The sequence below is a fragment of the Nomascus leucogenys genome, chromosome X, assembly GCF_006542625.1.
Source record: "Nomascus leucogenys isolate Asia chromosome X, Asia_NLE_v1, whole genome shotgun sequence".
NCBI classification, from domain to species: domain Eukaryota; kingdom Metazoa; phylum Chordata; class Mammalia; order Primates; family Hylobatidae; genus Nomascus; species Nomascus leucogenys.
Window position 1 is genome coordinate 17,007,922 of NC_044406.1, and position 27,098 is coordinate 17,035,019.

The 27,098-nt window shown below is 40.1% G+C and overlaps 1 protein-coding gene across 3 annotated transcripts in view; it reads left to right on the forward strand.

Moving 5' to 3' along the window:
- The window catches only part of CDKL5 (cyclin dependent kinase like 5), a 208,295-nt gene that overhangs the window by 168,067 nt on the left and 13,130 nt on the right, over positions 1-27,098 (forward strand). For 2 of the 3 annotated variants that reach the window (XM_030807633.1, XM_003261114.2), the window contains exons 10-16: positions 114-194; positions 3,242-3,393; positions 8,606-9,572; positions 13,183-13,284; positions 13,839-13,944; positions 17,821-17,944; positions 24,536-24,635. In XM_030807633.1, coding sequence (XP_030663493.1) covers positions 114-194; positions 3,242-3,393; positions 8,606-9,572; positions 13,183-13,284; positions 13,839-13,944; positions 17,821-17,944; positions 24,536-24,635 — 1,632 coding nt within the window. The remainder of the gene's footprint in view (positions 1-113; positions 195-3,241; positions 3,394-8,605; positions 9,573-13,182; positions 13,285-13,838; positions 13,945-17,820; positions 17,945-24,535; positions 24,636-27,098) is intronic. The other variant, XM_030807634.1, reaches the window with a different exon arrangement.

The window sequence follows — 27,098 nt, forward strand, 5'->3', positions numbered from 1 at the left end:
TTTTACTGGGACTGGCATTTTTCCTTATCTGCTCCCTTCTGCAACACTCACAAGCACGTGCACACACATGTCCTTCCCCAAACGTTAACATTCCCTTTGTGTGTGTCTCACAGTTTCCAGCTGTTAACCATCCTCAGTCCTTGGAAAGAAGATACCTTGGAATTTTGAATAGTGTTCTACTTGACCTAATGAAGGTAAGGCAAATTGATATTATCTCTATAAAATATCTTTTGGTTTGTGGATTCTTTTGTGTCTACATGTGACCATAGCCTGCTTTTATGAATGAAATTTTAGGAGATGTGGAATGGCAAATAATGGGGAACTATGTCACATTAAAAGGCATGTAACTTATTTAAAATTACAATGGGATCTGGTATTGTCACAGTCCATCTAGACAGAATCATGAGATCCCTAAATGACATCCTTAAAATGGACAGAATAATAAAAATCTGTTAGCACGCAAGAGCTGTTCAAGCATAAGGTTTTAAAACAAATCTTAAAATCAATGTTGAAAGAAGAAATTCAGCGATTTTTTTCTGACATGGTATTTGAAGCCTCCCATCACCTACACAGATTTGATCAGTGAATCTAATTTTTCTCTTTTTCTAACTTGGCCTCTTCTCTCCCAGACTCTTTCTGGCTCTACTTTAGACATATCAGGATCATTGCTAATGCTGTGGCCTGAGTGTTCTTTCTTATGCTACCCTCCCTGTCCAGAAGTCTTCCTGCTCTATACTCTAAAAGCATTCTCAAATTTCTTTATTCAAGTTTATTTTTTTTTCTCCAGTAGACAGTCGGCTCCTTGAGTGGGAACTGTTTTTCATATTTCTCCAGCTTTCACTGCAGCCAAAAGTGCATAAGCAAGTGTTGGTTGTTTGATAGTAGACCTTCAAAGAACACTTATTAATGGATCAATTTTATTTTATGCCCAGTCAGTCAACTGTCAAAATCAGTAGAGGTTACACTGTGCATAGAGCCTTTAAAAGGCATACTTAGCACAGTTGGAAATTTCTGAGTGGCATTCTCAGAACTTTGCCGTGCTTTAAACTATGTTAATCTGTGTTCCAGGGAACATACTGTACATAGAGGTGTGGGGGTGGAGGTGGGGGAGGAGGGTGTGACGTTTCGGAAAGGCCACATACCATACAACCTTTTGTAGAGATGCACAATATTCATTAATCTATAAAGGCTTTCAGAAATATCACAATAAAGAAGCATTTCTGTCTTACCCAATATTTTCCAAATTTAATTAAATACTGAATACTGTTTTTCATAAAACTCTAAAGCTCTAGTGTTCTTCTGAACGCAGATTGAGAAATGCTGCTGGCAAAAAAGAACCCTCAAAGCCTTTTGTTTAATTAGGCATAAATTATCACTTAAATCAGGTAGGTTTTGTCAATACACTTTTTCACACAGTCAATCCTCATGGATTCGGACCTCAATAATTTGGTAACTTCTAAAATGTGAATAGAATAAAGTAGGAACATAGAATTAAATACAATTTCATGTTTTCTGCCTTTCGTCTTTCTTTAGTTAAAAATAATTGAATGTTTTTGTTAAATCATTACCAAATATAATTGCCAAGCATCAGTGTGGTACCTGATTAAAAGCTAGCACAAATAAAAGTAGAAAGATTACCTGAATCATCCTGTGCTTCTGCCAGTTTAGAAGTTAAACATTCAAATTCCTATTTATTTAATATCTTTATCATCAGATTTCTTTAAGTAAATATTTTTATTGACATGTCCTTTCAGAAGATGTGCAAATTATATCTATATGTCAGTTACTTTCTATAATGTAAACGTATTAGTGTAACTCTACCCAGATGGAGATAGAGAAAATTACTAACACCCTGGAAGCCTTCTTATGCCCCCTTCCAGGCTTTATGCCACCACACTCCCCTCAGAAACCAGTTCTGACTTCTGTCACCAAAGATTAGTATTGCCTTGTTATTATCAAATGTTACATAAATAGAATCATTCCTTTTGTTTTTTAGCTTTTTTTGAAAATGAATTTGAAAAATGAAAAATACCAATTATCCCTTCTTTGAATATTTCAAAGAGAAATATTCTCTTTGCCATTCTCTAAAGCTGCTGTGTTAATTTTGTCCACATGTAAGTACCTAAAATGGCCATCTCATCCTGTCAGCCAATTTAGTGGGGGTACAAGTCACCAGAATTAATTCAAGCCCCTAATAACCTTAAGACTAGCTGTAGTCATTATATTGGCTCTATTTTAGTCTTAAAAAACATTTTCCCTCCAAATACTGAACTTAAAAGTTTATGAAACTTTTTAAAAAATGTAAAAGAAGAAACTTTAAAACCAAAAAAATTAGAATTGGGGCTCTTTGCTGATACAGAATGTTTTTTTTTTTTTTTTTTTTTTTTTTTTTTGAGACAGAGTTTCACTCTTGTTGTGCAGACTGGAGTGCAATGGCACGATCTCGGCTCACTGCAACCTCCACCTCCCAGGTTCAGGCGATTCTCCTCCCTCAGCCTCCTGAGTAGCTGGGATTACTGGCATGAGCCACCACGCCTGGCTAATTTTGTATTTTTAGTAGAGACGGGTTTTCACCATGCTGGTCAGGCTGGTCTCGAACTCCTGACCTCAGATGATCCTCCCGCCTAGGCCTCCCAAAGTGCTGGGATTACAGGCGTGAGCCACCACACCCGGCCCCGAATTATTTCTTAAGATCTTACGTCAAGTGGGAAGAAAGCTAAATTCAGGCAATTATGTGTACACTACTATGTGGGTAAAATAAAAGGAACAGATAGAGATATGTATAGAGAATATCTATGGAAGGATGCCCAAGAAACTGGTAACCTAGGCTGCCTCCAGAAAAGGGAACTGGGTATCTGGGGGATAAGAGAAAGATTAAGAATGTATATTCTTTCAAGTGAATATCTACTTCATTAAAAGTATACTTTAAATTTTTTAATTATATTGTAAAAGTGATTTTGATTAATGATAAATACAGGGTACAAAACTGTGTGTATATTTTGTAAAAGAAAATATGTATATAGGATATTCAAAAAAGCGTTGGGATCATATATACCAAGAGGAAAATGATGAGATTATAGGTGATTTAGATAGTCTTTTTTTTTTTAATTTCCTGAACTGTGTTTACTTGATATTCTGCAATGACTGTGTATTTCTTTTATAAGGAAAAAAATAAGGTTTTTATTAGAACTTAAATCTGACTTTGTAATGTTCTTAACAATCCTAAATTTTATTTCCTAAGAATTTACTGAAGTTGGACCCAGCTGACAGATACTTGACAGAACAGTGTTTGAATCACCCTACATTTCAAACCCAGAGACTTCTGGATCGTTCTCCTTCAAGGTCAGCAAAAAGAAAACCTTACCATGTGGAAAGCAGCACATTGTCTAATAGGTAAATATTCCCTTTTAAGGAAATACAGATGCAGTGTTGGTCTTACAAGTAGGTGGAGGAGGTGGCTGCTTAAATGATGCAATTAGAGAAAAGAAGGAAAGCCCTCTTTATTCAAAAATATCTTCCTTATGCTTATTGCATGATTCAGAACCACAATTAAGGAGTTGTGTGGGTCTTAAAGACTTTCTTATCTTTAGTATATGATGGAAACCTATGCATTCCCTGGGAAAGGTAGCACTGGGTTAGCAACTAAGGGGGTTTACAGCCTCAAGAGCTAGAATATTCTGTGTGAATGAGACCTATCGGTGATACCTGGAGGAAGAAAGATGGGTGAAGGCAAGGGGATTCCTGGAGAGAGAAGAGGATGCCAAACACAGATGGTGGATGGAAATGTACCTAGTGTAATCTTTGTGACTGGACCAAGTAGGTCTGGCTCTACAGAGAGGTCTTGTGTTTTTATTGCTCTTGTCTTTTAATCACTGAGTTGAGAAATTAATTTTTCATAAGAATAAGAATATGGAAATAGTAAAGTCAGTGATTAAAATTGTTGCTCTTTAAATATAATTTTTCAGCATAATTTTTTCAAAGCCTGTTTCCTGAAAAACACACACACAGGATTTGGGCCATACAATCAGGTTCTTTCAGACCTGACATTCCTCAGTTCTGTTGGTTGCATGTCCAGGAGGACAGTGTCCTAGTCATGGTCTCCCTGTTTTCCTTTATCTCCCAAGAGGCTGATCTTGTCATCTGGGGTCGTTGGATTATGGAAGATAGGAAATAGTTTCTCTCATCTACATTACAAGATAAATAGAAAACAATGATTCTTTATTTTTATTTTTTAGTTTTTTTAGAGCCAGGGCCTTTGCTGTGTCGCCTAGGCTGGAGAGCAGTGGCATGATCATAACTCACTGCAGCCTTGAACTCCCAGGCTCAAGCAACCCTCCCACCTCATCCTCCTGAGTAGCTGGGACTATAGGAGCATGCCATCATGCCTGGCTAATTTTTTTAATTTTCTATAGAGATGGGGTCTCACTGTGTTGCTCAGGAGGGTCTCAAACTCCTGGCCTCAAACAGTCCTCCTGCCTCAGTCTCCCCATGTGCTGGAGTTACAGGCATGAGCCATAGCATCTGGCTGAAAACAATAATTCCTAATATGAAGTTTTTTAAATATAAATTTTCTTCCCACCCCCAATCTCAAATTTTCCATCCATATAGAACCATTGTTCTTTTTTGAGACAGGGTCTTGCTCTATTGCTCAGGCTGGAATGCAGTGGTGCGATCATGGCCCACTGCAGCCTCTGCCTCCCTGGCAAGTGATCCTCCCACCTTAGCCTCCTGAGTAGCTGGGACAACAGGCATGTGCCACCATGGCTGGCTAATTTTTTTATCTTTTGTAGAGAATTCCTGGGCTCAAGCGATTGGCCTGCCTCAGCCTTCCAAAGTGCTGGGACTACAGGTGTGAGCCACCACACCCGGCCAATCAATTGTTCTTAATAGATCAGATTTTTGAAAGCTCAAGATCTGGTACTATTTAGGTCTGGGAAAGCATCCATAAATTGATGATGACCATTTATCATATGTTTTCTCTGCTTAACTGTGATAGTGTAATTGTGTTTTAGGGCTGTTTACTCTTCTTGAAAATGACTGGTTTCAGTTTGTTTCCCCTCACATCTTATAGACCATTCTTAGCTGGCTTTCTTTGTTTGTTGCCATGAAATTTTTAGGACACTAAGTCAAGGAATAGTAGTCATCATTTGGTTGCTCCTTTGCATTTAGGAGGTGCAAATTAGTCCTGTGTCTTCTTTGGGGTCACTCTCAGTTCAGGTGCTTTTATCTCCCTTCTACCTTGTCTCTTAGCTCCTTTAGTTTACACCGAAAAATTATCCCAATGATATAAAGTTCAGTAGACTGATAATAAGTTTTTGATTTGTGCTATAGTGATTAGTGATGTAACCCATACTGTGAAAAGAGGCTGTGTATTTGTCCTCTAGTGACTCACTTGAGAGAGAGAGTTCTTGGAATTAACCAGTGGGGACCTGAGGCTCTCCTCGGGAACCTCTTTAGGGATCTGTTAAGGAGGATGTGCTTGGTAATGATGTTTTCAGCAGATACAGAAGATATAATTTGTATGGGTCCTTGAGGAGTCCTCCCAAGTCCCCTTTTGAAATAGAGGAGAATAGAAATTACAAGTAAATTTAAAATCTCTGGAAGAATTCATTTTCAGGTCTTGACACTGTATTGAATATATTAAAGAAAAAGTCCTAAATGCTTTTTCTAGGAATGATCTTACCACATTTTACATGTATCTGAGGGCTTTTGCTCCACACTGGTCTATGGTCCATACTTATTCCATGGAAGCTTTTTTTGTTAGAGACATTAATTCTAGCTTGAATCTCAACACAAACGATGGCTCCCTAAGACTTCTCAGGACCGTTTTAGAGATGCTCACAGCACCATATCACATTGGTTGCCACATACAAACTCCCCTACCTTGTCTCCAGAGACACAAACTTGCTGTTGCATACCTTGTCTTCTAAATTTTTTCTCTCTAGGAGAGGCAGTGGACTCTTGTGTTACTTAGCCCCTGGCTATCTCCCTCAGGCTCTCCTGAGGTTCTGCTTACCATGGACGCAGTGCAATGGTGCATCAGCTGCCCCACACTGCCACTCTCCTGGTCCTGCACCAGCCTTCTCCATCAAAATGTAGCTTTGCACCTTCGACATTTGCTTTTAAAACTTAAATCGTTATCCATCCACCCATCCATTCTGCAACCATTTAAGAAGAGTTTGTATGTAAAATTTTTTTTAACTAGGTGGCAGTTTAACACAGATTCCTTACAGTTGTGTGTCAAAGAGATCTATGGAATTTTCAAAGCTGTTTTTTATTGTTGGACTTTGGCAGAGCTCCGATGCAAAGACAGTATGATGATGCCCTTTCTACGTAGGCGTTATGTGCAAAGCTCAGTGGTTTCCAACTAATCCTGAGACGCAAACACTCAGAATGGCAGTTTATACACTTACGGAAAACCTAAAGCTTTGACACGTTTTACCTTAACTGGATAACCTCTCTTTTCATGTTAGAATTGTCTCTTACGTTGCTCTGAATGTGTTCTTCCTAAGATCCACATGTACGTTTCTGCTTAACGTCGCTAACAGTGTTTCTAAGAGTTCCAAAGGCTCAAGCAGCTGCGTTTGCTGTTCTCTGTCCCTTTATGGTCTTTGTGAGCTGAGGACGTTTCCCAATATCTGTACATGTTATCTGTCTGCGATTACTATTTCTAGGCCTGAAGGGGAATGGGGATGAAATAGTGTTCTGAGAGTCCAGGGAAAGCTGGACCTGGGTAGGAAGAGCCACCCTGTAGAAGCTGTCATCTAGAAGGACACAGCCATGATCTGAGTCAGGGTGCAGATGCCTGCAGGGAAGACATCCCCCAGCCCCTCTCTCCTCTTGTCTTGTGATGCCTTCCACTGCTAAGCCCAACCAGAAGCTAGCTGGCTAGGAAGCGTGGGTGACAATCTGCAGCATTGGGTTCCTGAGGCCCAGGGCTGGGCTGATGGGGGTGGAGGACGGATTGGAGGTTGGGCAAATGGAGAATAACCAACACACTTAGATCTATTTGTGGATGAGACAGTCTATCACTATTTAGGTTTGAAAAGTCGCTGAGATATTTCCGTTACCAAGGCATAAGTTGGCAAACAACTCAATGGTTTAAAACCTGATGCCTTTAGGATACAGGGACTTTATTGATCTCGGGATAGACTCTGTTAATATAATTTAACAGAAAGTGAAACTTAGCATTTTTTTCTTTGTAATTCCTTTCTAGGTCTGGGCTTTGCCATTTAGTGCTTATATTTAGGTGTCCTTTTATTTAATGCTGTAATTCTAATGACCTAACTGGAAGAGATTAGTGAGTACATTCAAGAGATGAGGCCCCCCACACTGTCACAGGCTTGCTCGATACCAGATTTTTTTTTTCTTTTTTGACACTCTCAGGTAGCTCTCTGGCAGAGATTACTGACTGAAAGGTAGACTAGGAAATGGGTCCTTATGTTATTTGATGGCTGAGCATGCAGGTTCTCATGGGGAAAATAGGAATTCAGAGTTTCACAGACTACCATTCTACATGAACAAAAAAAAGTGATTTCCAATTAGTGTGTCATGAGAACAAAACTCTCCCAAATCAAACCATCTGTAGCAATAGCAATATTTGCAGCAAAATTTTTTGAATGCATAGTAAAACCAGAATTGTGTAAATCATTATTCATTTTTAAACATTCTAGTCTGTCCCAAGCTACAATTAGATCGTTTCGATAGTTACAGTAGCACAAACTGGCCTTGCTGTGGTGTCAGTTTCAGCTTTCAAATAGAGGACAAGATTTTCCTCTGGATTTATATTTCGTATTTTAAACCAAGTGTGAAATGAAGCTTTAAGTCCTAAAGGAGGGCTCAGTCGGTCTAGGATAATGAAGTGTTAAATAAAAAAGAGAATAATTGTGTCTTTTGGAGAGAAATGAACTCTTTCAGATCTCTGTAATCCGGTATAGTACAGGATTCCTGTTTACTGTACAAGGAGATATCTGAAGAGCCCCAAGTAATTGCCACTTCTCCAAGACATAAACATTGATCATCATGTTTTCCAACAAACCTCACTGGACAGTTTACATTTCTTTTTAGAGGGTCATTTTCTTTTATTAAGTACATTGCTAGAATTCTCATTCTTTGATTATGCAGGCATAAGAGACATTGGTGTCTGTGTGTATGTGCTGTGAGTATGTATCTCTGAGGCAGGCTTCAAGTTTTACAAATAAAAATGAAGTTCAAGAAACATAGTAACCTTTAAGTCTAAATGTTGTCTTCTGACATTCAAGCAGACAAAAGAGTTACAAAGAGTTTATAGCTCAGCTCTCTTCTTAGCAGTCATTCTATCACAAACACTCATATGAGTACCAATATAGTGAGAGTATGTTTTACCAGATTATCATTTAGAAACTCTTTTGACAGCAAGTTAGCTGAGCATTTAGCAGTGCCAGAATAATTTCATGAAGGCCAGTGCTTTGTTACAGAGTGAGTTGGTCTAAGAAACTTAACTGCTGTTGATAGGTTACTTGTTATTCGAAGGCACATGTGTTTTAAGTATTCTTTCTTTTTAACAATACTTTTTGTGTATCAGCTATTGAGGGAAACTGATATACTTCTTTTGTTTTTAACATAGAAACCAAGCCGGCAAAAGTACTGCTTTGCAGTCTCACCACAGATCTAACAGCAAGGACATCCAGAACCTGAGTGTAGGCCTGCCCCGGGCTGACGAAGGTATCCCTGCCAATGAAAGCTTCCTAAATGGAAACCTTGCTGGAGCTAGTCTTAGTCCATTGCACACCAAAACCTACCAAGCAAGCAGCCAGCCTGGGTCTACCAGCAAAGATCTCACCAACAACAACATACCACACCTTCTTAGCCCAAAAGAAGCCAAGTCAAAAACAGAGTTTGATTTTAATATTGACCCAAAGCCTTCAGAAGGCCCAGGGACAAAGTACCTCAAGTCGAACAGCAGATCTCAGCAGAACCGCCACTCATTCATGGAAAGCTCTCAAAGCAAAGCTGGGACACTGCAGCCCAATGAAAAGCAGAGTCGGCATAGCTATATTGACACCATTCCCCAGTCCTCTAGGAGTCCCTCCTACAGGACCAAGGCCAAAAGCCATGGGGCACTGAGTGACTCCAAGTCTGTGAGTAACCTTTCTGAAGCCAGGGCCCAAATTGCGGAGCCGAGTACCAGTAGGTACTTCCCATCTAGCTGCTTAGACTTGAATTCTCCCACCAGCCCAACCCCCACCAGACACGGTGACACAAGAACTTTGCTCAGCCCTTCTGGGAGAAATAACCGAAATGAAGGAACGCTGGACTCACGTCGAACCACAACCAGACATTCTAAGACAATGGAGGAATTGAAGCTGCCTGAGCACATGGACAGTAGCCATTCCCATTCGCTGTCTGCACCTCACGAATCTTTTTCTTACGGACTGGGCTACACCAGCCCCTTTTCTTCCCAGCAGCGTCCTCATAGGCATTCTATGTATGTGACCCGTGACAAAGTGAGAGCCAAGGGCTTGGATGGAAGCTTGAGCATAGGGCAAGGGATGGCAGCTAGAGCCAACAGCCTGCAACTCTTGTCACCCCAGGTACAGTTGAGCACTTGACCGAATCTGGTGGCCCTTCAGGGGAAGGTGGTACAAGGGATGTGATGAGGGTCCATCTACAATTTTCCCTACTACAGGAGGTCGTGCTTTTCTTGATAGGATGCATTTAGGGAAGCAATACTTGGCCTAATTGCTGTTTTTTTTTGTTTTTTGTTTTTTAAATCTATTTAGATCAACCGTTGAGTACTCAAGAAAAGTCAAATTTTGTTTTTAGTAATCTTTTTTTTTTTTTCCTGAATATTCCTTTCTGGAATATTTTGTTGAGAGAATCCTATTTTGATTTATTACAGAATTCATCAGCTGTATCAGTTAGGTTTTAGTTTTTCTTAAAATGCAGTGTGAATTCATGGGTATTTTCTCTGATCTCTCCAAACCACATTTGCTTAAATCAAAAGCTTTTGCTAGTACCTTTTAATTGAATTTAAAAGTTTTAAATTTGTCCAGAACTATAGATAAATTTAACTTCATACCAGGATAAATGTTAATTTTCAGTCTTTTGGGTTGTTTTTAAATCTTAAAACAGTATTTTTAGCATAATGCTTCTTCCATCTTATTCATCGTCAGATTCTAGAACTGACCTAACCTGCTTAAAAGAAGTAGCATTTCTTCACTTGAACCTGGGAGGCAGAGGTTGCAGTGAGCCGAGATCACACCACTGCACTCCAGCCTGGGCAACAGAACGAGACTCCGTCTCAAAAACAAAAACAAAAGCAAACAAACAAACAAAAAAACAAGAAGTAGCATTCTTACAGTAGAGCATGTTTTAAAAATAATGTTCTCATGATTTCATCTATAACGTACTGTGCCCAGTGCCTGGCACAAAGTAAGTGTCTAACAAATTTTAGTTATTCTTGCTGCTTCTGTGATTGTGGAGGCTGATATTTGGACATTGAACACCGTTTCTATGCTGGGTGTTCCCAGGCACTCAAAAGAGTCTGAGAGAGCTCTTGCACTTGAGAAACTTACCTGCTCTTGGAGAAGATAAAGTGATACATGATAACAATGAAATAAGTAAGACCTAAGTCAATATGGCACTGGCTATAAATAGGAATTGAGAATAGAGAGAGGTCATTGTAAGCAGAAGCAGTTAGAAACGGCTTTATGGGCAACTGAAGGTCTTTCTCTGGGCTAGGATATATAGACAAGCTTTGAATAGGCTGAAGAGTGAAGATATGTTCAGGTATGTCCTGAGCTAGGCAACATGAAAAGCTCTAGCTAGAAAGATGAAAAGAATAGGGTCCCTGTCGTCTTAAGTGTGTGTGCTGGCAGGGGACACTTGTCAACAGATAGGTTGTTCCACTGCTGCGAGGTTACATTCTGGCTACTGTGCTAGAGGCATGCCATTGTGCCAGGGGAGCAAGACAGTCCAAGTTGTGAGTTGTGGGAGCTCCTAGAACAGGTGACATCTGAGCAGAGACTTCCAGGAAGGTTAGGAAGAAAGTGACAGTGACCTCAGGAAAGAGGGCAGAAAAGAGCATTGGAAGGAGAAGGAAGGTAACAGATGTTACATAGCATGGTGTGCTTTGGGCATTGCAACTTGTTCCACTTTGCTGGAGTGAAAAATGCAAAATTTGGAGTGGCTTTTGCAATAATTCAAGCACGAGGTGAAGAGAATATGTTTGGGATTAAGTCAGTGCCAGTGGGAAACAGAGTGGATCTTCTACTCCTCAGAAGTAGAAACAACAGGATTTATGATTTGAAGGGTTGAATATAGGAAAAAGGAAGACTTCATGGTTTCTTTTCTAGGACCTCCTTTTTGGTGTGAAAGAGAGTAGTTTTGAAGTCACCTAATTCAATCCCTTCATTTCACAGATGAGCATGTCGAAGCTCAGAGAAGTTGGGTGAGTTGCTCCAAGTTTACCCAACTAGTTCAGGATGGAGCTGGGATTATGAGGCAAGCTCCAGGTGCTGAGGCCAGCTGCTTGCCACTGGTGTCTTGCGGACATGTTGAATTTGAAGTGACCTTGGCCTCTAAGCAGAAGTGTGCTCTAAGAGGCTAAAAAGATGGTCTGGCACCCAGGTGAAAGGAGAAAGCAAGAGGTGCCCATTTGCAGAGGCTGTAATTGGAGTCAGAGGAATGGTCAGAGGAGCCCTGAGGAGATGCTGTCGGGAGAAAGAACATCCAGAGCCTAGAAAGATCTCCTGGCAGCTTCCTGTAGAGGAGAGATGGAAGGGAAAATTGGGTAAAGTGTGCTAGCGTTCAGCATGGTATAAAATGGAGAAGAAATCGGAAAAACAAATAGCTTTTTAACTTAGAAAAAGTAAATGCTCTCTGAGAATTCCAGGAAAAGAATTTTTGTGAACATGGTGGTCATAAGCGAATTCTAAACAGTTACTGTGGGCTAAGCACAGATCTGTTACAGACGGTGAAGGCCAGATCAGGAGGTACAGTGCCCAGCTACAAGAAGGTACAAGTTTAAAAGCACAAAGATACCAGAAGGCTGGAAAAGTAACTTAAGCTGTGAGTGAATCCTAGGAATCACTCCCATGCAAAGTATCAGGCCACCTTCAAAAGCACACAGACTCTTACTGAGTTTATATTAGATGTCAATAATTTGTTTTCTTAAAATAATTTTTGTAGAGGCCTTTGTAAACAGTACAGGTGGTAAAAGTCAAATGAGACATTTTCATAAAATAGAAAGAAGGAAGGCTATGTTGGATGAATTCCTTCCCGGAATCCTCAGAGTACATTTGGAGAATGAGAGGGAGAAAAATAATCATATTTTAAATCTTAAATAAAATATTTTTGATATATCACATAGGCTTAAGGTAATGCCCTTTTCTGTGCATAATATACAGATATACAATGCAGCAAACTCCTTCTAATGACTTGGTAATTTTCTTCCTTAATCTTTTTTTCTGATGATGGAAAATCCTATGTTTTTTCCCCTCAGTGAACACCATTGTGGATCAAGTACTGTTCTTAGCTTGTGACTCACTTCCTTGAGAGAGAAAGATAGTGGTATGTCTTTGGAGATGAGCACTATCATGATTTGGCTTCAGAAAATACATGAAACAAAAGTGTTGTTATCCTAGAGAAGATTAAGACAAGAATTTAAGCACATAAACTATAGTAGTTAAGAGGATTTTAACACGAAAATTATTAAAAGGACTTATTCTATTCCTTGATATATTCAAAAATCATTTATTTTCATCTGACTTTGCCATATAAGTCCTGCATGAAAAATACTTTTGGAACTGCACAGTTCATTTTGGAGAACTCAGACTTAAAATCTGCTAGAGAAATTTCAGATAAACTAATAGAATTCCTAATCAGAGGGCCGCTCAGAACCATGACTGTCTAGATATTAGAAGGGTAATTTTGTTTTTAATAATTAATTGAACTATTTTCAGACTAATTTGTTCCCTGCTTGCCTTAACTTTAATGAGAATTTTACTTTCCATCTGTGTGAAATTTGACTTATATTACATTCATCAGATTATTCACTTTTATGGGACTATTTGTATCTTGGCCAACTAACATTTTTTATTTTAGCTGGTTATGGTCCTAGTTCTACCAAATAAAGTTCATGATGAGTTCCATCCCTAGGAACAGGATGCTCTTATAAATCTTTTTAAATTTTACTTCTAGCCTGGAGAACAGCTCCCTCCAGAGATGACTGTGGCAAGATCGTCGGTCAAAGAGACGTCCAGAGAAGGCACCTCTTCCTTCCATACACGCCAGAAGTCTGAGGTATGTCACAATAAAATATGCCTGTAAACATTATTTGTTCAACATCATTACTGCCTAGCTTTTAAAATGTATTAATATCCAATCTCCCACAAATAAGTTGAAGTGGCTTATAAAGTAAGTAGTTTTCCTTGTTGCCTAATTCTGAGTTTTCTTTCAGAAAGATCATTAAGTCAATTATAGATTGATTAGGTACTGTTCTAAATTTGGGCCAGGTCGCTCACACATGTAATCCCAGCAGTTTGGGAGGCTGAGGTGGGAGGATTGCTTGTGTCCAGGAGTTCAAGACAAGCCTGGGCAACGTAGCAAGACCCCATCTCTACAAAAAGTTTAAAAAATTAGCTGGGTGTAGCAGCGTGTGCCTGTACTCCCAGCTACTCGGGAGGCTGAGGCAGGAGGATTGCTTGAACTGGGGCAGTCAAGGCTACAGTAAGCCGTGATCCTACTACTGCACTACAGCCTGGGCAAGAGAGTGAGACCCTGTCTCAAGAAAAAAGTCATAGGCAATATTGTCATCAATGTGTGGCTTAACTTTATAAATTTCTTTCCTGCCTTAGGGTGGAGTGTATCATGACCCACACTCTGATGATGGCACAGCCCCCAAAGAAAATAGACATCTGTACAATGATCCTGTGCCAAGGAGAGTTGGTAGCTTTTACAGAGGTAAGCCCACCCCCGGCATTCAACAGGTTCCCCTCTCCTCCCTCTCTTGCTTTATGTTCACACTGCTTTCACCGACTCAGGCCAGCGGCCTTCTCACCTACACTGTCACCTTCCAGCGGTTCTCCCTTCCTCTGCTCCTGCTAAGTCAGGCCCTCCTGGCTTATGAATTGGCCTCCTTGAGTAGCCTCTTAACTGGTCTCCCTATCTCCAAGGTACCTGACAATATAGTGACTAGAGTGATCCTTCTGAAGCTGTGTTCTGACCATACCACTCATTTTGTTCTGTCAAGCCATAAACATACTTATCGATGTTACCTGTGTGTCTGGCACTGTGCTGGCTTAGAACTTGTTGGTGAACAAGATAGCCAAAGATCTCCACCATCACGGAACTCACTTCCTCGGGAGGAGAGATGGACACTAAACATAATAATTATATAGAGCAGTAAAAGATACTAAGTGCTACAAGGGGGAAAAAATAGAGCAAGGCATCCCGTTGCCCACCCCACCCCACCCTACTCCTAATCCCCTATCGCTCACCTGTCGAGAGTCTTTTGGTGGCTTCCCATTGGCATCAGGACAAAATCTGAATTCTCTAGGATGTCATTCCAGACTTCCCATGGTCTGGCCCTTGCCATGCTCTCCAGCCACTTTCTCCCCGACCCCCCAGGTCTCTCTGGTACCCAGCCTATGGGACTGCACAGGCTGTGCACAGGCTGTGCCCTCCTCTGGCCTGTAATGTACTCTTCATCCTGCTGGAACAGTTTGTTTCTGTCCCTTTCTTTAAGGTCCTCTTCAGTATAATATCTTCCCACAGTTTGTTCCAGATGGAGTGAAACATTTTCTTCTCTGTTCTGTCTGTCGTACCTTGCCTGTAATTCTGATGTAACACTGACCACGTTGCACTGATTCTTTGTCTGAGTTCTCTCTCACAAGGTTGTGAGACACTCAGTTCTCTTTGTCTTCTCTTCTTTTTATTCTCATTGACTAGTACACTGCCTCGCACAGTTTCATAAATATTTGTCAATTGAATTAAAGAAAAATTTCAAGTGTACTTGCACAGCCTAAAATGTACTTTGTTATTTAACAGACAACTAAAACAGATGCTTTTGGGGTTGTACGAACTTAGGAGACATTGAATGACAAAGGCAATCCCTTTTAGTAACTATGCAGTAATAGATTGTAAAGCCCTTGGGCATTCCAACACCCTGGTGGAGAAAATGGACAGCAAGCCCACAGGGCCAAGAGCAAGGCCTTGGGTCAGGAGGCCTGTAAAGCCTTCAAGAGTCACCACAGCTTTCTAAAGCCTCCTATGCCCATGTTGCCTGACTTCCCACTATTTCTGTTGTTTTAAGAGGATAGTTGGAAAGGGGCAGGATTTGGGGCGGGGGCATGGAGAACTGCTTAGTCATTTTAATTAGGAACCCCAGCTAAATAAATGCACAGAAGTGTTATTAGGACTAAATGTATATTTAATGATTAGGCTACTCTGTTCCTTGCCTTCCAGCCCCACCTTTGGAAGAGCATAAGGCATTGATTGAATATGCCATTTAATGCATTTTTTTCTGATACCATGATTACACTTTAGTATTTTATGGGACTGGCCAGGTGTGGTGGCTCACGCCTGTAATCCCAGCACTTTGGGAGGCCGAGGCAGGAGGATCACAAGGTCAGGAGATCGAGACCATCCTGGCTAACATGGCAAAACCTCATCTCTACTAAAAAAAATAAAAAATAAAATAGCCGGGTGTGGTGGCGGGTGCCTGTAGTCTCAGCTACTCGGGAGGCTGAGGCAGAAGAATGGCGTGAACCCGGGAGACAGAGCTTGCAGTGAGCCAAAACTGTGCCATTGCACTCCAGCCTGGGCAATAGAGCAAGACTCTGTCTCAAAAAAAAAAAAAAAAAAAAAGAATTTTATGGGACTAAGCTTTTAATTAAGATTTAATTTAATTAAAATATTATTGCATACATGTGCAAAAGCCTTTTCTTCTATCACCAAAGCATTACCTCCAAAATGTAGTGTAGGTGTGTTATTTCTATAGATGTCTGGAGAACATACATTAATATAAAATGCTAATGGAGATTTAAATTAGTTAGTCTTTGACCTCTGGAAACACGGTTTTATTTTGATTGCAAACAAAAATAAATTGGTTAATTCAGAGAAATACTTCATATATCTACCTCATTAGTAGAGAGAGCTTGGCAGGTGGAATGTTTTAATTTTAAAAATTTCAGATATAGAAGGAAAATATTTAACTAGATGAAACATCTGGAGACATCTGTCATTTCAATGATACTACTAAGTCCTAGAGGAAGATTTGGTGGTATTATTGAAATAACAGATGTTTCCAGAATGCTTCCTGTTTTCATTCCTATTGGTCAAGAGTCAAGTGAAATTGTGTTATTTATCTGTATATACAGTCTGTATATTCCTTTTGTGGTAAAATTTCCAGTATATTTTTATTATAACCATTCTTAGAATTTTTTTTTTTTTGAGACGGAGTCTCGCTCTGTCGCCCAGGCTGGAGTGCAGTGGCGCAATCTCGGCTCACTGCAAGCTCCGCCTCCCGGGTTCACGCCATTCTCCTGCCTCAGCCTCTCCGAGTAGCTGGGACTACAGGCGCCCGCCACCATGCCCGGCTAATTTTTTTTGTATTTTTTAATAGAGACGGGGTTTCACCGTGGTCTCGATCTCCTGACCTCGTGATCCGCCCGCCTCGGCCTCCCAAAGTGCTGGGATTACAAGCGTGAGCCACCGCGCCCGGCCTAACCATTCTTAGAAATTGACAGAAAAAGTTAATAACTATCCCCCCAAAAGCAGAAAAGTATTTATTCATGTACATTACATTTTATCTTTTTCTGTTCATTTGGAATTTAGAGAAAAATAATATTTTTATAGAAATAGCTAAATTTCTGTGTAATTTAGGTTAAAAACGAGTGATACTACCTCCCAAGTGTCAAGGCTTAAACTGTAGTTTGTCTGTTTCAGCACACATATTAATTATTTCAAACTAAGAATAGATTTTACATTGTTGGTCTGTGATAAGAAAGCTTTAACTTTAAAGAATGCCAAAACGGTGGCAGGGAATGGTGATAGAGGCTACAAGATTCACACTTGAAAATATCCTGGCCGGGCGCGGTGGTTCACGTCTGTAATCCCAGCACTTTGGGAGGCTGAGGTGAGCAGATCGCCTGAGCTCAAGAGTTCGAGACCAGCCTGGGCAACATGGTGAAACCTTGTCTCTACAAAAGATTAGCCAGGTGTGGTGGTGTGCACCTGTGGTCCCAGCTACCCAGGAGGCTAAGGTGAATCACCTGAGCCTGGGAGGTGGAGTTTGCAGTGAACCGTGAACTCACTGTACTCCAGCGTGAGTAACAGTCTCTTATTTAAAAAAAAAAAAAAAAAAAAAGAGAGAAAGGAAATACCTTATAATATTCTTCACTTTATCAGCTGGCAAGTCAGTTTACTGTTTTCAATACACATTACCTAGTGTTAACTAACCCTTGCAAATTAGTGTCATAAGCAGTGGATGGAGGGACAAGGTTCCCTGGAATGCCTTCACCCTCAGAAAACATAAAAGTTATGTGAAGGGCTGATGAGGATTTTTATATGTTTGTTTGTTGTTTTATTTGTGTTAGAGAAAATGCAGTAGGATAATGTGAAAACTGCTTTGACCAAAAGAGAACATCAGCCGTCTGCGGTGGTTCATGTCTGTAATCTCATCACTTTGGGAGGCTCAGGCAGGAGGATTGCTTGAGCCTGGGAGGTCAAGGCTGCACTGAGCCGAGATCACACCACTGCACTCCAGCCTGGGTGACAGAGTGAGACCCTGTCTAAAAAAAAAAAAGTCCATCAGTGACTTACTTTTTCTTTATTCAGTGCCATCTCCACGTCCAGACAATTCTTTCCATGAAAATAATGTGTCAACTAGAGTTTCTTCTCTACCATCAGAGAGCAGTTCTGGAACCAACCACTCAAAAAGACAACCAGCATTCGATCCATGGTGAGCATTTTGGTTTGTTTTTACTCTTCCTTTTTTTAATTGTAGATTTAAGAGTTGAAATAAATTCTGGATGAGCTTTTTAGTGTTCTTTCTCCTGCTAGGCCTTTTTTTCTCTAGATAAATTATTGAATAAGGAAAATGTGATTTTTCATTATTGGTAACTTTTTTCCAGTTTGGCATTTATATTAAATATCATGTAAGGGAAAAAAAATCTCCTGGATTATTAAATACCTGATACGCTTTCCACTGTGTTCTTCTGACATGAGTGATGACTTTTGCGGTCTCCTTTTGTTGACATTGAGCCAGGTACACTTTGCTTAGCATTTGGTGTGCATCATCTCAGTCAGTTCTCACAGTCACACTATGCTTCCGTGCTAGAGGCAGGGACACTGAAGCTTGGAAAAGTCGAGGAACTGGCCCGGTGCTGGACAGCCAGTAACATGGAGAAGGGAGCCAGGGTTCAAACTTAAATGAGCTCCAACTCCAAAGCTCATGGTTGTTACCTCTGTGCTACCTGTCTGTCATTCAGGGTAAAAAGAAATAGGGGAACAGTCCGTTATGCCACCATAAAAGCATAATGGTAGTGAAAAGCACAAATGATGTGGCAACTTTTCTTATTCTTTTATCTTTTTTGTGTCATATCAATAAATATTTAGGGAGAGAATTACAGTGTTATCAAGATCCATTAGCAAATCTGTCTGAGGAGTAAGGACTTTAAGAAAAATAATAATGTAGACTTCTTCTCAACTACCCTGAAAGACTGCCCAGGTTCTCTACCAAGAGCATAAAATGGGACATCACTGTAAGACACTGGATTTGAAATAAGACCAGTCTGTCAGAGAGTCCCTCTCTGGTGTTTGTTGCCAGAAGTAACAGAAGGGCCTTATGTCAGTACTCTTGACTCCATGTGATGTCACAATTTGGACCCTGTTGACAAAGTTACATCAAGGTTTCAGGGTTATTGTGCCCTATAGTGAAAAATACTTAATTATTCTTAAAACAACATAAAAAATGACTTCTTAAAAGCTATAAATACACTTTTGCTGTATAAGCACAATTTACATCCATTGCCTATTTATAAAATGACAGTCTTAACATTCGTGACTAAGAGTTTAGACTCTGGAAATAGGATATCTTGGTTGATGGCAACTTGTCTATCAATCAGGGGACTGTGTCTATTTGTCCCTTGGTTTCCTCATGTCCTCATGTGTAAAATAGGGCTAAGAATGGCACCTCCCCCATAGGGTTCATGTGATAATTAAATGAGGCAATACATTAGAAGCACCTAGAATAATGCCTGGCTCCGTATGCATTCATTAATGTTAGTGACTGCAGTTACTATCATTGTCATCTAACTTCAGCATCAGGTGTTTCCCCTCCATTTTGATGATAAACTTTGGTGTTCTTTCTCCATGTGACTGTTTTAAGCTCCCTAGTATATAGAAAAGATCTGCGAATTAATGTAAGAACACAGGTACAACTTCTTTAGTTACCAGTGTTGACCATTTTCTGGTGTGGCTTTGATAAGTCATGACAAAATTGTCTAAATGGTGAGAATACAGAAGTACAGAAGGAATTGGGTTCTCTTGGTTATTACATAATGAAGTGGTGATGATTTAAAAGAGTAACAATTACAGATTACCTTAGTCCTGTGAAAATTAGGTCAGATCAAAATTAAATCCAAATTTGGGATAGACAGTGTTAGTAATGTATTGTTTCGGTCTTTTGATAATCGGTTTAAGTAGAACTTGTTTTACGCATGGATATGTATAGAAACCTGAAAAGAGTTGTTTTAAAAAGAATGAGAGGCTCAATTGGGATGTTGAATTTCAGTTGAGTCTTCATCAGGTCATCCTTATTCTAGTATCACTGTTATGAGACTTGAGAGTTCCAGAATTGCCAGTGATGAACTGGCTCTATTCTTTTGTTTCTGTTAACTCTTCATGATAATGCTGCTATGACATATTTCCTTCCTTTATTGCATCTCACTTAGTCTGTCATTAGTTCAACTTGACTCATGTTGACTTTTTTTCTTGAACAAGCTCTCGAATTGGTTCATCAGATTCTTCATATTTGAGAGAAATACACATTTGGTAACTTACAAAAAACATCAAAGAGCCTTGTTATGGTAATATAGTTAATTGCTATTCTTTGTTGCGAGGGGGTGGAGACAGGGTCTGGCTCTGTTGCCCAGGCTGTAATGCAGTGGTGCAATCTTGGCTCACTGCAACCTCTGCTTCCTGGGCTCAAGCCATCCTCCTACCTCAGCCTTCTGAGTAGCCCAGACTGTGGGTACATGCCACCATGCCTGGCTAATTTTTGTATCTTTTGTAAACATGGGGTCTCACTATGCTGCCCAGGCTGGACTACAACTCCTGAGCTCAAGTGATCTGCCTGTCTCAGCCTCCCAAAGTCCTGGGATTACAGGCATGAGTCACTGTGCCTGGCCATGAATTGCTATTCCTAAATAATCTCTTACCTAAGGTCAGTTTGTTTTTCCTTGGTAGTAGTACTTCAGATTTACTTCGGGAAGAGAATATTTGTACAGTGTACCCCTTTCTTGCAATGGAAAAGTCAAGCTACTATGTTATATGTTAAAGCAATAAATAGATATTGCAGTATGATATCCAGAGCTGTTATTCTGGCCATCTCAGTTATGTAGAACCCACTTAAGAATCAGGAGGTAGCCAAAATATCTCAGAACAAGCAAAATAGAGTTAATATGGTAGGATTAATCATCTTTACTAATAGGATAACACCCCCACCCTCATTTGGAGTATGTTCTTCATTTATGCTCAGTTCTAGCAGGCGGCACTGAGGTTGTCAGGGCAAGAAATAGTTCAAGGTAATACTACAGTGTGCAGAGGGAAAAGGATCCAAGCAATAGCTATGGAGAGAAGCAGGTGGGAAAATCATACATATCATAGATCTCTATGGAGTGTGTGTTTATAAAACAGGCAGCTTCACTTTGCTTTGAAAGACAAAATGTATAAATATGTTTAGAAAGACTGCTGTCAATTGGGTTAAAAATTTATGTTTAAAGAGTAAACCAAATTACTTAGAAATCCCACTAGTTGGGTGGGCATGGTGGCTCACTCCTGTAATCCCAGCACTTTGGGAGGCCAAGGTGGGCGGATCACCTGAGGTCGGGAGTTCAAGACCAGCTTGACCAACATGGAAAAACCCCATCTCTACTAAAAATAGAAAATTAGCCAGGCGTGGTGGCGCATGCCTGTAATCCTAGCTACTCGGGAGGCTGAGGCAGGAGAATCACTTGAACCCAGGAGGTGGAGGTTCGGTGAGCCGACATTACGCCATTGCACTCCAGCCTCCAGCCTGGACAACAAGAGCAAAACTCCGTTTAAAAAAAAAAAAGAAATCCCACTAGTTAAATGAAGAATTGCTGTAACTTGCGCAATCCCAGCCTTCTTTTTCTCATAAGGTTATGAATATATTGGTATCCATTAGTGCTTGTCATCATAGCTTTCAGAGTTACTCCCGTAGAATTATTCACTGACTCTCTCTTCTCACACATTAGCTAACCATGCTCGTCACATTGCCAGGGGAGGAGGGGTGGCAGAGAAAGTGTCACAGAGTAATGCTCCTCACCGCTTCAGCTCACCTTCCATGCTGCTCTCAGAGGGATTATACTGAAGTCCCATAAGCCTGACCGTGATGCCCCCCCGCCCCATTCCCTGGCTGTCAAAGCTGTCCCCTACCCCCAACAAGAGTCTGTGAGCAGCTTGAGTGAGATCAGATTCGTCCTTTTATTTTTCTCTGTTTCTTCAACACCTAACACAGGGCCTGACATATATAAAGTACTTGCTGAATGTTGGTTGAGTGATTCATTGGATTTTAATTCCTTCCTTTCTTTAGGTGAGTCTTTGGAATTGTGTCTCCTCTTGGACCCTTATGGAAATAGCTGTCATGTTAGATAACGTTAGAGTCCCATGCCTGTGTGCCTGCTTACCCCTTGTCTCATTGCCCTCCTCCCATACTGTTTTGGTCCCAACTGCTGCTCTGGAGAAGGTGCCAGGTGACTGGATGAGTCGTCCTTCTCAAAGCGTCTGTCTCTGAGATTGATGTGAACCCCCTGTTTACCCTTCTTCTGTGCTGCTCCTCTTTACCCCACTCAGCACGAAGCTGCTGTCTTCCAGGTGGAATCACAGGGGCCAGAACGCACAAATGAGGGAAATGACCAACCACACGCTTACCCATATGGCTCAGTTCCAGCTGTCAATGTATAACTCATTCTCCATTCCTTTATACAACACAGCTTTTCAAGTGCCTTTGTTCCAGCCAGCCTCTTTCCATCTGTCTCTGAGTCACTCTGTCAGCCTTTTCTCCCTTCCCTTTCTGTGTTAATTCTTTGGGTATGTATGTTCCTACATAGCTTCTCCCTTGTTTTGTTTTTCCTCTCTGACTTCCTTCTCTCTGTCCTTGGTGATGCAAACACACGCTTCACTCCTAGTTTTCACCCACCAGTTCAAGGGTAATTTATTTCTTTTTTTCATTTGGCCTCTGGGATCTTTCTCTGCCTGGATCTTTGAAAATGTCCCAATCATTCCTGTATCCCCACCTGGGCTGTGGTTTATCCAGTGCCTCTTGAAGAGCCCCTGCAGAGGGTCTTTGGCCCATCTTCCCTGTGTCCTGGGGACCCAACAATGCAACATGCAAACTGCAAACATTGAGCTTTCCTTTTATTACCCTCCCCTTCTCACTTTCACTTATTCACTGTTTCATCCTGGATAGATTCTCCTCTTACCGTGCAAGATCCTACTTCCTCCTAGGACTGGTGTCTGAAGCCTTCATTTCCTCTCATGCCAGCGTTAACATTCTTACAGTAATGCCCATTCACATTCTGAGATGGCAGTCATGATGAATATGTCTTCCTTAAAGATTTGCTGGATTGGCAGAAAGCACTTTTACCCTCAACACACCTGTGGTATTTTGTTAGACTTTCATTCTGATTGGTAAAAACTTCTACCCATTAATCTGAATATTCTGTCATGCTTCTAGGTTGTGTTTTTGCAGATAGTATTGTGGAAGGACATAGCTATTTCATAAACATATAATTCTTTAACCTCTAGAAGTTACAGAACGTTAAAAATAGTATTGCCATTTCTACTAGATGCTCTCTGAGGCTCCTTTCCATCCAGAGTCATGCTTTTGTGATTCCAGCAAACCCCACTCTTCTGCAGTGTTCCTTACCAATGGCAAGTGACTGAATGCTGTGTCTTGGAGTTTAGCTTACGACAGTCTATCTTTAAGCCCCATGCAAGAGGGTTTCATCTCCTTAATTGCAAAAGAACTTGTCACAAGAAACTTTTACCAAATTCCCAGGGCCTAGGCCCAGTCTGTCATTGGGATTAGAATGTTTTTCGCAACAGTACAACACTACATTTAAAGACTCTTTTGGCCGGCCACAGTGGCTCACACCTGTAATTCCAGCACTTTGGGAGGCTGAGGTGGGCAGATCACTTGAGGTCAGGAGTTCGAGACCAGCCTGGGTAACATGGTAAAACCCTGTCTCTACTGAAAGTAAAAAAATTAGCCAGGCCTGGTAGTGCATGCCTATAATTCCAGCTACTTGGGAGGCTGAGGCAGGAGAATCACTTGAACCCGGTAGGTGGAGGTTGCAGTGAGCCAAAATCACACCACTGCACTCCAGCCTGGGCAACAGAGCAAGACACTGTCTCAAAAATAAATAAATAAAAATAAAGACTCTTAACTTTTCAACACTTACCCATTTCATCATGTCTGAAGTTTTCTGGCTTTCAAAATTATAAATATATCATTCTGAGTTCAAAATACCTGGTGGTGTCATTGGTATCAAGCTTAATGTCAGTATTTTCAGTTAGAAGCTTTTTCCCCCCTGTGAAAGTTTTTTTTTTTTTTTCCAAAGAAACAAGGTCTTGCTGTGTTGCCCAGACTGGTCTAAAACTCCTGACCTCAAGCGATCCTGCCCCAGCCTCCCAAAGTGCTAGGATTATAGGTGTGAGCCACTGCACCTGTCCCTACATTTTTTCTTAACTATTTTTATTTAGTTTTAATAAACAGATAAAAGGTTTAATAAGTAGGATATTTCCAGTTTCTGGCAAATTTTTACTTTTATTCAAGATGTTTTTATAGCCGTATTGATCTTTATGTTCAGTATCTTGACAAGTCACTAATAATAAACTTGTCGAGCTGGTTTTTAAAAGGTAAATAGAAAAATGAAGGTAGGTGTTGAAAATGTTTTGCTCTTTCCCTTGTAGAGTTACAGAAAAGCCATCCTTTAAGCTGTGTACTTTTCATAATCTCAAACTCTAAGGTCTTCAACAGCATGAAGATGGTCTTGCAGCAACAGTTACAGGTCATATAATGCTCAAATTGCTCTTTTGAGTGAGCCTGTGCCAGAGGATAATCACTAACCATGGCTGATTAAATTCAGTTCCTCCTGTGCTTTTTTAGAGGCTCTTTACCCAAGTGTTTGATTCTTCCTGGCTATACGAACCTAGTGTCATGCATTTTCAGTCCTTATTATATTTGTCACACAATGGCAAGAAAATGATTGAAAAATCAATATGATAAAAATGTCTTCTCATTTAGGAAAAGTCCTGAAAATATTAGTCATTCAGAGCAACTCAAGGAAAAAGAGAAGCAAGGATTTTTCAGGTCAATGAAAAAGAAAAAGAAGAAATCTCAAACAGTAAGTAGATGGCCAGTTTCTATATATAATAACATGTTTCTGCATTATTCAATGGATACTTTACACTTTACACTTGGCAATCAAAGTTGATTGTTTTCTTATTGAGACTTGACATTTATGCCCCGTATTATGTCTCTTTCTGAAATTCTTTACAACTATCCTCTCAACAGAGCCTTTTCTACATTCAACAGAATCTCCAGGAATAGAAGAAATTTAATTTGGATGACAGAGAACACTTTAAGCCTTTCTCAATATACTTCTTAACTATGTGGGTTTACATTAATGTGAAAACTTTGAAGACACGGAATTTGTTTCTCTCTGGGGATTTAAAGATATGCAAAAACTTAGGAAATGGGTTTTGGTTTACTTTTAAATCTTGAAATTTGTAAATAACCATCATTCCTTATTCTCTCCCGGCTGGTTACAGAATTCCTACGTTGACAGGTGTGTTTCTGAGTTGTATAGTCACAAAGATCGTATCTGGGATTTTAGGGCTTGCATTAGAAGGAAAATATGTTTGCCTTTTGATCGCACTGTGGGCTGGAATGCACCTTATCTCCTGGGAGCCCTTTGCGTGAACAAAGAGCTGGCTCCATGGGACCGTTCACGTCACTTCGCTGAACCACCCAAGCAAGGATCCTGCTGGTTTAGTGACATGAGAACCTTGGGGAAACCCGGCCTGTAGGACAGCAGCAGGAGTAGTTCTTCCCCTAGATGAGGCTGCATCCCCCTTTTCTTTATGACAACTTCAAGGCTAAACAAGGTAGAGTTAGCCGTTTTTATTTATTTATTTATTTTAGAGACAGGGTCTCACTCTGTTGCCCAGGCTGGAGTGCAGTGGTGTGATCTCAGCTCCCTGCAACCTCTACCTCCTGGGCTCAAGTGATCTCCCACTTCTCAGCCTCCCAAATAACTGGGTACACGCCATCACACCTGGCTAATTTTTTGTATTTCTCGTAGAGACAGGGTTTCACCATGTTGCCCAGGCTGGTCTTGAACTCATGAGCTCAAGCAATCTGCCCACTTAGGCCTCGCAAAGTGCTAGGACTCCCAAAGTGCTAGGCTTGAGCCACTGTGCCTGGCCTCGTTAGCCATTTTGAATGGTTTTGGTTCTAGTTTTACTTCATACATAATTTATTCTTATTTATTTGAAGAGGAAAAAGACATAATCAAAATGGCCTGTTCAGATGGATTTCACTGATTTCATCTATAAGTTTAGTAGATTAGACCCAGTGTTTCTGAGGCCCTTTCTATTATGAAAATTATAGAATTATGACTCAGTGGGAAGTAGATTAGGTAGATGTTCATAGCAATGTGTATAAATAACCTGAAGTAAGCATTTTTATCCCACAGATGTTCTAGAAATGTTCATACCTTCCCAGATAATCTTTCTAGATCATTCTTTCACTTGCTTGCTTGTTAAATTTATATGTTTCCTTATAAAATAAATATGAGTTCATTATAGAAAATTTGAGAAAAAGAAAAAGATCATTTTAAATCTTAATACCCCACCACAACTAGTATTAGGATTTTGGTATATTTTCCTCTAGCTGTTTAGCCTATGCATATGTTTGTGGAAACAAGGTGGGGTTTTGTTTTTTGTTTTTGTTTTTTAAGTTTTAAATTAGAGCAGTCCATTTGGTACGATTTTGTATTCTGGCTTTTAACAGTGTATCTATCTATATCTACATGCACAGAATATGTATGTTACTATAAATACTTTATTATCTTCAATCCTAATGGCTGCATAATATTTCTGAAGTAGTTATTAAAAAAACTGCCCATATTTTTAACTGAAGCCTACTTTTAAAGTGTCAAATCAAAATGCCACTCAGATACTACTACATTTGTTACTTAGACTGGGTGAACAAACAGGCCTGATTTAACCTAGGAATACTTAAAATGTTTAAAGTGTTAATAAAACTTTTATCATTGTCTGTAGAACATGTTTCTCTATCATGAGCGTTAAACTTTGGCTACCTCCTGACCACTGTTATTTTTATTTTGTGGTTTTTGTTCTAAACCACAGGTCTCCTGGCATTGTGGGGTGATTAAGTGGTAGAAAGTAGGAAAGATTAAGGAATTGAAGGTGTTTTTGTATATAGATTTAGATTTTGATGTTTGCTGTAGAGCAATATTAAACCTAAAGTCCCTGGCTCACTGTGGCACAAGTAGAGTATACATGTTGACTGACTTTATTATTCAGAATTTAGTTAAATTGTAGATATTTTAGTAGTATAGATTAGAGTAAAAAGGAAAATAACCATTCTCTAACATCCTCTCAACTTCAACTTTTTATTAGGTTTTCATAAGTTTCCTTTTTGATATTAAAGTAGCTGCAGAATATCTCTGCATAGGCCATAATGCCTTAAGCTTTACCAACCCAAAAGTTGTTTGTACCTCTGCATCTTTTAATTAAATGAAAAATAAAATTTAAGGGCTTTGGGATTTCCAAAGAGCGCT